Source organism: Phoxinus phoxinus (genome assembly GCF_949152265.1).
Source record: "Phoxinus phoxinus genome assembly, chromosome: 15".
In the NCBI taxonomy this organism is placed as follows: domain Eukaryota; kingdom Metazoa; phylum Chordata; class Actinopteri; order Cypriniformes; family Leuciscidae; genus Phoxinus; species Phoxinus phoxinus.
Window position 1 is genome coordinate 15,929,781 of NC_136890.1, and position 13,201 is coordinate 15,942,981.

General features: G+C 36.5%; 1 protein-coding gene across 1 annotated transcript in view; it reads right to left on the minus strand.

Moving 5' to 3' along the window:
- The window catches only part of rimbp2b (RIMS binding protein 2b), a 163,146-nt gene that overhangs the window by 23,917 nt on the left and 126,028 nt on the right, over positions 1 to 13,201 (minus strand). Inside the window, exons 18-19 of the mRNA XM_079637845.1 lie at positions 3,263 to 3,414; positions 1,165 to 1,779 (exon numbers count right to left, since the gene is read on the minus strand). Coding sequence (XP_079493971.1) covers positions 1,165 to 1,779; positions 3,263 to 3,414 — 767 coding nt within the window. The remainder of the gene's footprint in view (positions 1 to 1,164; positions 1,780 to 3,262; positions 3,415 to 13,201) is intronic.

Below are 13,201 nucleotides of genomic sequence, written 5' to 3' on the forward strand. Positions count from 1 at the left end.
TAAGAACATTATTTAACGGATTAATCAATATATATATATATATATAAAAAAATATATATATATATATATATATACTAATTAAATTAAAACAAAATAGTTTTTGATAATGTTATTTATAATAAATTATTATTACATTAAAGCTAAACAATACTGCATAATAAATGCAAAAAAAAAACCATTTCATATAAAAGTATTATAATTAAATATTACAGTGAATTGTTTGTTACTATTATTTAAAAAAATGATTGTGTATATATATAGGTTAAAATTAACCGATTTGTATACAAACACTTAAATTACACACAAGGAAGTTTTTTCTATAATAATACAATTATAATGCTAACTTATTAATTAAATAATTGTTTCTACTTCACACATTAAATATTGAATATATAATGAAAAGAGTTGCAATAGAAATTATCCAACCCATTATCCAGCCCCCCGGAGACTGAAATATTTGACAAATGTAAGCTTTTCTAAAGATACAGATTATTATTATTATGAATTTTGAATTACATCTATAACAGTTAAGTGGCAAATTATAAGTGATAATGTCAATATATAATGTAATGCTTTTGAGTTATATATTTTTTTGTAATACAACTGTCATAATTATTCAACCTATATTCAATGCTGCTGTTTTTAAATCAATTATATTTGTAAGGTATGGTACAAATTGTGTTAAAACATAAATAAGCCTTTGGAAACTATAACAAAACTGAATTAGCTTTTGCTGTTACACATACATAGCCCATGCATGCATATGCTAAAGTTGGAAATATGACTTGCAAACATGGCCAAGTCAAAAGAGCTCTCACAAAAGTTATAGAGAACAAATTGTTTTATTACGTTAGAAAATATATGGCTACAAGAAGATTTCTAAAACACTAAAAGTTTCTAGACACACAGCTGGCCGCCTTATTCATAAGTTTACATTTTGTTGTACCAAAAAACTTTAAGGGTGTTGAAAAGAGCTGTAGTTTTTTAATGTGCTCCTACATTTTTCAACTTAGAAGCACATGTGCTCCTTGGGAAAAAAGTAAGTGTCAAGCCCTGCATGTACAGTACATCATATTTTGCCATGTTGCTTCATAGTATGCAAGAAATCATCTATATTGACATCTTGGCATCAACATCCACATTTACTTAAACTAGTGGACTCACCCTACTGTTCGGGGCGTTCCTCTGCGCTGCCTGGCGGGCCATAGCGCGAGCCACTGTGTTGGGAATGGGCGCTCCCTGAGGTTGAGGCAAGATCCTCTGAGGGGAGGGCGAGCGCCGGCCCTCTACGTGAGGGGGCTCCAGCGTGTGCCCCGGGTGCGAAGGGGGTGGTAGGGGTGACGGGGCCCGGGGATGCGGCTCCCAGGACTGTCCCGGTCGCCTGCTCATCTCTGGATCTTTGGCATGGGGGTCTCTGGCACTTGGTAGGAGTTTGGGTTTAGATAAGGGGTACAGGGAGGGCGAGGAGTGGGGATGTGAGGGCGGGGGATGAGGGTGAGGGTGGGGTGGCGGGCCGGAGTGAGGCTGGACGTGCGGTTGAGGATGGGTTGGGGGGTAGGCTTGTGGGTAAGGAGGGGGTTGAGTCTGAGAGTGAGACTGGAGGTGTGGGTGTCCATGGTGAGGCACCAGGAGGCTGTGCGGAATGGTGGCCACGGGAGAGTCTTGTGACTCTCCTTGTGCTGATATTGTCCTCACTACGACCTCCCGTGCTTCCAGACACTGGATACGGTTCAGTTCCACCGTAACATAATCTGCTGTGGGGTACATTATCTCTGCTATCTGAAAACAAACAAACAGAAATACAGGATGAACAAATGTCCCTAGGCAAGGATGAACAATAAGGAGTGTTTTCTTTTGGTCCATTCAGACAGTTAATCAGATTTGTACTATTTTATTTTATATTTTCACTGGCATAATCGCAAAAATTATACATTTGTGTTATAAATAAATACATTTTATACTAATGTATTAGTAATGTATTAGTATTTTTATACAAAAAATGTGTATTTGATTTGTACCTGCCCTTTCAAAACTTATATATAATATATACACACACTACCGTTATGTACACACTACTGTTCAAAAGTTTTCGTTCGGTTCGATTTTTTATTGTTTTTAAAATAAGTTTTTTCTGCTCACCAAGGCTGCATTTATTTGATCCAAAGTACAGCAAAAACAGTAATATTGTGCAATATTTTGACAATTTAAAATAACTGTTTTCTATTTGAAAATGCAATTTATTACTGTGTTGGCAAAGCTGAATTTCCAGCATTATTGATCCAGTCTCTAGTAACATGATCCTTCTAATAAATCATTCTAATATGCTGATTCGCTGCTCAAGGGACATTTATTGTTATTATTATCAATGTTGAAAACAGTTGTGTACAATGGTTTTCAGGATTCTTTGATGAATAGAAAGTTCAAAAGAACAGCATTTATCTGAAATCGGTAGTGTATATATCATAATATACATATATTTTTATTTTGAATACGTTAATATATTTTTATTACCATATTTTATTTATGTATTATTTATATATTGTATATTTGAATGTATATAAAATAAAAATGTGCAATAATAGCTGGAAATTACACAGTTACAAAATAATTATGTAACAGAAATAAATGAATAAACAACAGCATATGGTGTTTTGTTTAGCATTATATTTTCACAATTTTGACATGTTAGTCAACTAGATTCTTAATATATCATAGAAATCCAAATGTTTGCCAGGCATACATAAACATATACTGTATGATTCATGAATGTAAAACTGTGCCAAACTGCATAGTGACATTTCTGTCAACATGCCTGCAACTTTATCACACTGCTCCTCGACCGTCTATTTTTATTGTTGAGAGTGACCTGCTTTATTTAAACCCTACTGGTACATGAAAAACATCTTTGAAAAATAAATGTATGTATACATGATAATTCTGTATTTTGAATATACAGTTTTTTGTCTCATGAAAAGGGGTTGATATCATTTCAAAATATGTTTTTGCCTGATTGTCCAAAATGACTTGCATAAACCCCTGCAATATATAACACACGGGAAACATTGGCCATCCATCGACACAAGCGATCACCAGATGGCGCCAGTGAGCAGAATGCAATGTGCACTCCAAACATGTGAACTAGCATAACATGTACAACCTACAAAGATGATCTTGGACCTTTCACTGGCTTCATAAGCAGGGCACACAGCTTATTGCAAATCAGTAAATGGCATGATGATAGTAAGCAGCAGCATAACTTCACCTTTTGACCTTTTGTGCAGACTATGTAGCCGATTACACTGGCTCCATTGGAAGTGCCGGTAGAAGTGAGGGGAGGGGGCTTCCACCGGATCTGCAAGACTCCAGGTGTCTGTCCCAACTGAACTTGCACATCCTGAGGAGGTAAAGGAGGACCTGAAAAAAAAAAGAGGATGTTCATGAAATAACAGAATACTGAAACAAAATGTGTGAGTTACTACACTTTTATCATGATTCAAGCATTTTTGTGTGTTTGTGGTTGGGCTGTGACATGCATTATGCTTTCAGAAACTTGTGCATGCTTGTGCATGAAAATATGATGCATGTGTAATGGGCATGTAAATGTGCGTGCATTTTACAGCCGAAAGGGACGCCAGCTGTGCAAAGACTATCATAGTGTATTCGCTTATGTCAGCACTCGGATTTTATGTGGGCTGATTCGTCTTAATCCCAGTGTTATATATGGCTGCCAGCAATGGACCGCACCATCTCAGAACCTAAAACAAACAATGTCCAGTTATCACTTCAGCTGTTTTGTATAACAGTGCTAGAGTGAATGGAGACGAGAGAGAGAGAAAGCGAGAGAAAGAGACAAGCAGACGTCATTCGCCTCATCTCTTGCTTAGGTTCAATCTAAAAGATTGTTCATTAGAGCTGGGTAACATTACAGATTTACTGATTTGATTCGATTCTGATTCAGAAACTCTCTAATTTGGAATCGATTCCAATTATAATGTTAATTTTGTTTACACATTTTCCATAAAGACTTTTTCTCTCTGCTAATGCTGTACATTATACAGGTCAGTGCTTCAGACTGATTCAAACCAGTAACTATTCTTTTTGAATTACTCCTTAAAGGTGCATTGTGTAATATTTAGGAAGATCTGTTAACAGAAATGCAATATCATATACATAACTATGTTTTCAGTGGTATATAAAGACTTTACTCAAAGGGGTGGTATAATGCCCTTTTCACAAGATGTAAAATAAGTTTATGATGTCCCCAGAGTGTGTGTGTGTGTGTGTGAAGTTTCAGGTCAAAATATCCCACAGATTTTTTTTTATATGTTAAAATTGTCACTTTTTGAGGGTGAGAAAAAATGCACCTTTTTTGTGTGTGTACCTTTAAATGCAAATGAGCTGCAGCTCTCGTCACAGAGGGCGGAGCTTCAAGAGCTTGTGTGTGTGTGTGTGTGTGTGTGTGTGTGTGTGTGTGTGTGTGTGTGTGTGTGTGTGTGTGTGTGTGTGTGTGTGTGTGTGTGTGTGTGTTAGCAGCTCCGATTACCTCACACAGACACACACTGAAAATTTCTAAAACTTTTAGCCTTTTATGTTCAAACCGGGGTCAGACAAAGATGGAGAGACTCAAGAAGAAGTGATAACATGAATGCAACAGGACATTTCTGAATGGTTAATTGATGAATTTATCTATTGCTGATGTGGAGTTAACTATCTTCTAGTCATTGATTAGCATATTCTGTCATGATAATCTATAAATTGTGTTCAGGGGGCGGGGTTTATGTAAATTCTAGGGTTTGTGATGTCACTAGCCCGTGAGGAATATCGTGTATTCCCTACCAGCCGTTTGTTGTAGTCCTTAAAAAAACTATTTCTTTAAAAGCAAATATCTTCCTTTGCTTTGAACTTTGAGCGTTGTAACTTTGCAGATGTTGTTTATGCTCAAACAGCAACATTACACACTAACTAAAGTTAGAACAGTGAAATCATAATCAACCACCCCTTTAATGAACCTATGTTTTTATTACCTTAGAATGAGCCATTTCTTTCTACATACACCGCGGGTCCCCTTACAATGAAATGCGCCGACATGTTTCTACAGTGGCCCTAAACGGACAAACGCGCTTCGTCACTATGTTGTTCTTCGTGCAAAGAAGCAAACTAAAGTCAGCAAATAAAACACTAACACAATGATGAACAAGTAACAATAATATTCACAATAACATATCATTCAACTGAACAATGAAGTAAACCTAATTTCTTAATTTATCTTTGTAAATAAACCTCATTGCTTAACTGGATACTCTCCCGCTGTCTCAGGCGACCCTAACTTCTTTTGGTTGCAATTCGCAACCTCACTACTAGATGCCGCTAAAAATTACACACTGCACCTTTAAAAGAAAACGGCTCATGACCAGTGTTTGGCGAGCGCAATACAAGTAACGAGTTACATAATCAGGTTACTTTTTTCCAAGTAACTAGGAAAGTAACAAATTACTTTAAAATTCGCAAAACAAAATATCTGAGTTACTTCTTCAAATAATTAATGAAAGTTTTCCCATTTCTTGACTGACACCTCTTCTGTCCTCATGTTGAGAAAAATGGAGAGTTATTGCAGAGGCGTTGTGTGCGCTGTGTGAACATGATGGTTATTGTAGTTCTAGACTAAATGGGAGCAGGCATTTACTCCTTTCACTTGCACAAAACCAGATTCAGTATTCCTCAATATAAATAAATACAGTGAAATGCCAACTCAGAATATTAAGCAAACCTGCAATAATTAAATATGTTATTAAATCTTTATGTATTTAATCTCACTTTAATAATGAATGTCTTTGCTGCTGACCTTTGATAACTCAATTCAACCATTCAAATAAGCAAAAATGACTTTAGAAAACATCACACGTGTGTTTTTTTAATGCTGAAGTAAGAAAGTTGAACTTTATTTGTCCAGCATTTGTTTGAAAGGTTTGAACAGACGTGAATTGTGAATCCAGTTGCTCTGGTCACACTGTATGTTTTTTATTCGCTAAAATGTACTAGTTCATAAGAGTCATTTGCTCGTGGATTCGGCTACTCTGTCTGTGCTAAAAGGAACCGGCTCATAAGAATCATTTGCTCATGAATCAGACTACTCTGGGTTGCACAGTATATTTTTGATTTGCTAATAAGAACCGGCTCATAAGAGTGGTTGCTCGTGACTGGTCACAAAGACAAGTGTGAAGAAGATTTAAGAGCTTTCCTCACACACAAAGCTATTATTCAAATGCTAAATAATTTTGTAAAAATGATTTTCAAAACTTTTTAACAGCATTTCATTGTGTTAAATGCCATCACAGTTCTTGACGACTAAAACACTAATTAAAACTGTATATGGTTTCCCAGTGACAAGCTCTCACTCAAACAATCAATTAAGAGAAGCCATCCTGATGTCAGAGAGCATGTCGGTTTGAACTCTTCGATGAATCACACTAATCCACAATGATCACTCCTCAGCCCACCACATGACAGATCATCGGGGAGCGCTTAATCAATGACCACCCCTCACTGATCAGAGCCCACGGGGCGCTCGGAGCGCCGATCGGTCCGGAGACGTCAGGGGGCATGACTGAGAGCCTGTGGAAAGACAGTGGAGCTAAAAGTGGATCATGTAATTTGTGAAGCTGATCCAGAGGAACTGGATCAATGCTCTGTAATTGAAAACAGCTCAAAGGCTGTCTTTATCTGATCAGGCCTTCATTTGAGGCTACCGCTGCACGGCTAAATGCCTGAAGATGGGCATCGCGTAATAAAGGCTCGCGCTGATAGTCCACAGGGAAGCCCGCAGATGAGTTTACATTGCCCTGTATATATTACACAGTCTGTAGGTGGGGAACACACTACGCACTAGACTAGACCGAAGGTTCATTTATCTCAAGACATCAAGATGTCCTGAGGCCTGCACTCCACTGCGCTAGAAATACGATAATCTGCGAGCAGGACCGTTCCATCATGAGTGGCCTTCCCTTAATTAACGTTCTATATCAATTACATGCATCAATAATAATAAAAAATACATCAGAAATAGGCATTGTGGGAGAAAAACACATTCTTTTCACACTTTAAAAGCATGATTTCTTTGCATTGTCTTCATGTTCTTTAAAACTATAAAGATGGTTTGCACATAGCCACTTCTGATATATTGAAACTAAACTGGGTTTTCACAAATTCCATTAAATTGTATTGAAGGTAACACTGCTAAATGAAAGCTTATAAAATTAAATGACAATTATAAAATGTTTTTACTTTATAAGGAACCGTAAATTGTGCTTTAGCACATCAACCACTATGTAAATGCTTAAACACACAGTAACCACAATGCTGAAGACTAGGCAAGCCAAATATTCATTGATTCATCATGCTTATTTGATGAAGATACACTACCGTTCAAAAGTTTAAGGTAAGTAGTATTGTTATTACTAGAAATTTTTTTTTATATTGTTTTATTTAGCAAAGATGCTTTAAATCGATCAAAAGTGACAGTAAAGACATTAACAATGCTACAATTTTTTTTTTTTTTAATAAATGGTATTCTTTTGAACTTTTCATTTTTTGAAGAATCCTGAAATGTATCACAGGTTGATAATAATTATAAATGTTTATTGAGCACCAAATGAGCACATTAAAATGTTTCTAAACGATCATTTGACACTGAAGACGTTATGACTGCTGAAAATTCTGCCGTAATATCACAGGAATAAATTACATTTAAAAAATATATTAAAGTGCAAAACAGTTCTTTTCAATTGTTATAATATTTCACAATATTACTGTTTTTAATGTTTTGTTTTATTATTTAAAATAAATGCAGTATTGGTGAGTATCCTGGCCCTAGTGATATTATAGTTGATTTTGTCAGTACTGACACCTCGTGGTCATTTTGAGATCAGTCAATGTGAGTAATACATCATCCATTTGGATTTCAGAACTCATTGTGCAGATGTGCATCTACGTCCATCCCAAAAGCACAATCAATCTGTAAGTTTAAAAGGTTTATTATTTATGCAGTAATATGATTATGTGAATTTTTACAAGTTATGCATATGTTTAAGCACTGTTTAACATGTGACACGCTAAATGTAACTTGAGGGCACATAATTGTGATGCTAGATTGTTTATTCATCTCTTACATCGCTATGTTGTGTAAAGGTGATTTATGCATCTTACATTTGACTGCATCTTACACACTGTTTTGAGCCATGTGAAGTGACTAACTTTGTGAGAGATAGAAACATTTTTTTTTCTTCAGTTGCAGTTTCACAAATTGGTCTCCAGTAAAGAGAGTTTGACCCTGAGTTCTGCCGACGACCTTTTCTGAGGCTTTGTTAAGCCTGCTGCCAAAGCAAAATAAGAAAAGAGAGCAGACGAGTGACTTCTTATATAAACAATAAAAACATTTGAACGGTAGTGTAAATATAAACTTCAGAAATGTGGCTGGTAACCATTCTAGCGAGGTTGTGCCTGAGGTCAGCTGAACAATTGGAAAAATACAATAAAAAAAGTTTATCTGCAGTGAAGAGACATCAAACTTAATCTTTATGATTATTAATCTTAGCACATTAACCATTTCTGCGGTATATGAGAAGAACTCAAACATAAGTAGTACAGCATTGTTAGTTAAAGGTACAATATGTAAGAATTTTGTAATAAAATATCCAAAAATCACTTGCACAGTGTGATATAAAATTCCTGCAGTTGTGTACTTACAATATCCCAAAAGTCCGTTTGGCCGTATAGGCCGTCCCGGAAAAAATGTTGCCTGTCAATGACGCAATATCCGCGCTATCCTCGGTTTCCGCTCGTACTGCCATAGCCATGACGTAACCATGGCGACAGACGTGGACAACTGCGTAGTGCGTAATGTTTAGCGGCACGCTGTTCTTATTTCATTCAAACATTATAGACCATGGCAAGCAGACTTTGAGACAACAAAGAAGAACTAAAATGAGGATCAATTTCGGCGTGGCGTTTTCGAGATGCCGAGAGCAGAGCTTCACGAGTCACGACTTGACAGAGACACCGCTCTTGCACATACTTTATTAGACAGGTGAGCAAATGTACATAAAACAAATCAATGTTATATAGCTCATAGGGATACTCATATTGACCGTTTAACCGTTAACCGAAAGTAAAAATTTTGACCGATTAATACTATCAGTTAAACGGTTTAAAAGTAAAAAAATAAAAAAATAAAAAATAATAAAAAATAAATAAATTTGACGAAAAAACGTAGTCTGATGGGGAAAAAACCCTGTTTTTTAAAAGCTTCAAACTGATTCAGTGTTTTCTTCTTGTCATCTTAATTTGTTAATTATTTAAGTTTAAAAAATATATTTAGTGTAGGCCTATTTTAGTTTCTATATATATATATATATTATTTAATTCTGTTTTTCTCTGTTGTCACTGTCAGAAATGCTGCAGGTGCGTGATCATTTGATGGTTCTGTTGTTGATCTGTTCTGCTAATGTTTGCACGTTAAAATAAACCCGGGCCGTGATCATTTTTATTTTTAACGGGTCACAGACACTCGTTCCTTTTATTTTTATTTAATGCCAATTCAATATTATAATCTTATCAGTTAACGGTTAATAATCGGATAACGAGCGGCGGTTGTCGGTCGGGAAAATTAACCGAAATGAGCATCCCTAATAGCTCAACATGATGAAATGTTAGAATATGATCTGTATGTTATTCTAATGTTGATCTTGCTTAACTGTTACTAGTAAGCTGCTAGTTTCATATAGCAAACGAACTAACACATAGAATAACAGTATAACTTTCAACACACTCAAATGCTGTTTAGTATGATAGTGTAACGTTAGACCAAGTGAAACAGCGCTGCGTTACCTCACAAGTTTCATTCGTCAAATAAACTGACCAGTGCGAGTATTAATTCAGCACTTGTTGCGGTTAGTTCGGTAGAATGAAATCTCCTTATTCCTTTATATCCGCGGGACTTGTGAGTGGCCCTGATATCCGTCTATTATTAGCAATCACGACCTGCTTCATACCACTGTAATGTTAAAAACATTAATGTTTTCACTCATCCATAAACATTATTAGATCCATCAGCTTGACAGCAAGTGCCATCATTCAGCTTATCACTGCGTCATGAACCTACGCCTTTGTTATTGTAAGAGGTTTGCGACCCCTAGCGGCAAATTGTTTTACATTGTAGCTTTAAAGACTGGGAGTGTGCTATCAAGTTCTCATAATCAGTCCACATAAGACTAGAATAAGTCATGGAGTATCAACCATATGAAGATTGATTTATGAGATATTAAATGGGTCTTCAGGTCTCTCAACACCAAACAGAACACTAGGATTAATTAACATTCTATACCAATAAAATCTGCAACTGTTAACGATCACAGGCTTTGCTGAGAGCCACAGCACTGTAGGAGACAGCCATAATAATGCTGACGGCCTTTCATTTCCTCCCTGGACAATGGCTGTCACACTCGGAGGAAGAAAAAAAAAAGAGCTGGCACTGAAAGCATCCTCATATGCATGTCTGCTCTGCTTCTTGGCATTGCAACGAGTGTGTATACGTCTGTGAGTGCGTGAGGCAGTGTGAAATGATGTGGGAGACAGTAAAGAAGGAGCAAGCGAGGACTCCCTCAGAAGCAGAATACCGGGCATCCCCCTGTTCTCCCCCTCCGCCCTCGCCTTTCTCACATCCTCTCTGATTCTTCCTCTTTTCATCTTCAGTCGCTCCGCTCCCCTACTGCGGCAAACGCTCGTCCCATTTCCATTCATCACGCATTCATTCATTTCCTCCGCTCTCATTCGTCTGTACTCCAAAGCTTAAAAACAAGGCATCTTCAGGGTCCTCTGGGAACAGCGTGGAGAGATGAAGAATAGCAAAACGCAACTCGGTTGATCAACATCTCAGGTAGACGTCTGCGTAATAGTCGTGTGGAAACCAGAGCCGACAGTTCTTGTTTTTTTTGCGCTAACATGCCATAGGGTTCTTTTAATGAAGGCAGCTTGTGCTTGTCTACAGTCTCTCTAGGGTAGGAAGCTCATTATGGAGCACTAAACTCTCAGTCTTCCTCCTTTAGCTGGGTGAATTGATGAACAGAAACAGCATAGCAAACATCAAGGTTACACGCCTAATGTTAACTGTTATCTGACACATGAGGAACTCCCACAAATATGATATTCTCTGAGGAAGCACCATCTTCAAAATATTTGGATGAGAATATAATTGGACAAGGATTATGATGGCTGGTCTCATAGGAATTGGTAGATAGATACAAAGACAAACTTGTTCCCTCCAGTCCAATTTTATCAGAGTCTGCTCAGAGTACAGATATTTTCATAATTGGCCCTTAAAAGTTGGAAAAAAGTGAAACATTTCTAGATAGGTGCAGTGATTAATTTGTTAATGAATAATTGCCGGAACCAAAACTTTAACAATTAAAGTGCTGTGACCAAACTGACCATACAACTTTAGTTTTCCTGGAACGCGACGTCACTAAACTTGTGATGGCACAACTATAAAAGCACAATTCACAAGTTTCTGCACAGCCATACACCTTATTCCGCCACGTATTCTGTCTACATTGAGAGAGACCAAATATCATTCAGCTGATCAGTGATATTCTCTCACCGACGACGTTCACCGCCTCATTCATTACATCAATTTCTGAACTAACTCCTGTTGCTTGTGTCTTCCGCTATCCTGATTAGTATTAGAGTTGTCCAGGGGTGCATCTCTTTTGATCATAAACACCACCAGCTTTACTCGCGGATATGAACGTTTAAAATATGCTTGACTGTCTTTTTGCCATTTTGAAGAAATTAACTTAGTCAGGTATATACACTCTCTCCAAACTTTCCGCAGCTCACCGTGGGCAAAACAATAAGCAGTAAGCACCAACCAATGAGAGTGATTTTGAACTTAAGAAAACTGATTGGTCAAAAATATATCTGTTGAGGGCCAATAGCAAAACATAACCTTCAAATACATCTGCATAAACTATAAAAGCATGGTCTGATTCTGAGCGCTTGCTCTGTCTCACACGTGTGCACGCACTGTCACAATGTAATGCACTTGCTAATGTCGGATCGTTTAAAAACAAATACTGGAAATGAAAATGTGACATTTTACGGAACAGGATCCAGCTCAAAATAAGCACTGCATGGGTGGTATTGTGGGATTAATTACATTAAAAAAAAAGACCAAGGAAGGATACTAATTCAATGTATTTTGATCTGAAAACAAAAGCCTTGATTAGGCTTTCTTTCAATTTTAGTCCTTGTCATGGTCAAAATGGTCCAACATTGTGCTCATTTTGAGGTACTAGTAATCCTAATTCTTGAGATATACCCTAAAAACAAGGTATTGCAGATGTTTGGCAAAACATTTTTTTTAAAGGGGTACAAAAATATTTAAAAGCAGGGAGCAATAAAACTTTTACAAATTTTAGATTTAGGTCACCATAAATAGCCTTAACTAATGCGACACGGTCAAAGATTAGTTGGATTAATTGGATAGCAACCACCCCAAACACTTTAAAACTGCTAGCAACAACTTCACAACCATTTCACAACACCATAGACACTGCACTGTTATGTACTAACAACCACTCAGAATCAGACCATGGTAGAAAGCACTTAGCAACAGCCTAGCAACCACAGATAACACCCTGGCATGGTGGTGACAAGTTTTGAGAAAAATTCTTGATAACAATGTTTTGTATTCTTATTATTCATTCAGAATAGGATTAGTATTTAAAAAAGGTGGAGTTAGTAGCAAATAAGTGATAACTTGGACTGACAATTTACCATGTCAATTTACTGCAATAAGTTAAAATAAAAAGTTAAAAAGTTAAGTCAGTAAGATTTTGAAATGTTGTTGGAAGAAATCTCTTATGATCACCAAGGCTGCATTTATTTCATAATAATATAGTAAATCAATAATATTGTCAAAAGAAACATTTCATGCATAATAAACATTTCTTATTATTATCAATGTTATTTGTGGAAACCGTGAGACGGTTTTTCAGGATTCATTCAAAAGAACAGCATTTATTTGAAACAGAAATCTTTAGTCACATTATAAATGTATTTACTGTTACTTTTGATCTAGTCAATGCATCCTTGCTGAATAAAAATATACATTTCTTAATAAAATAATAATTAATATGCATCAATATGT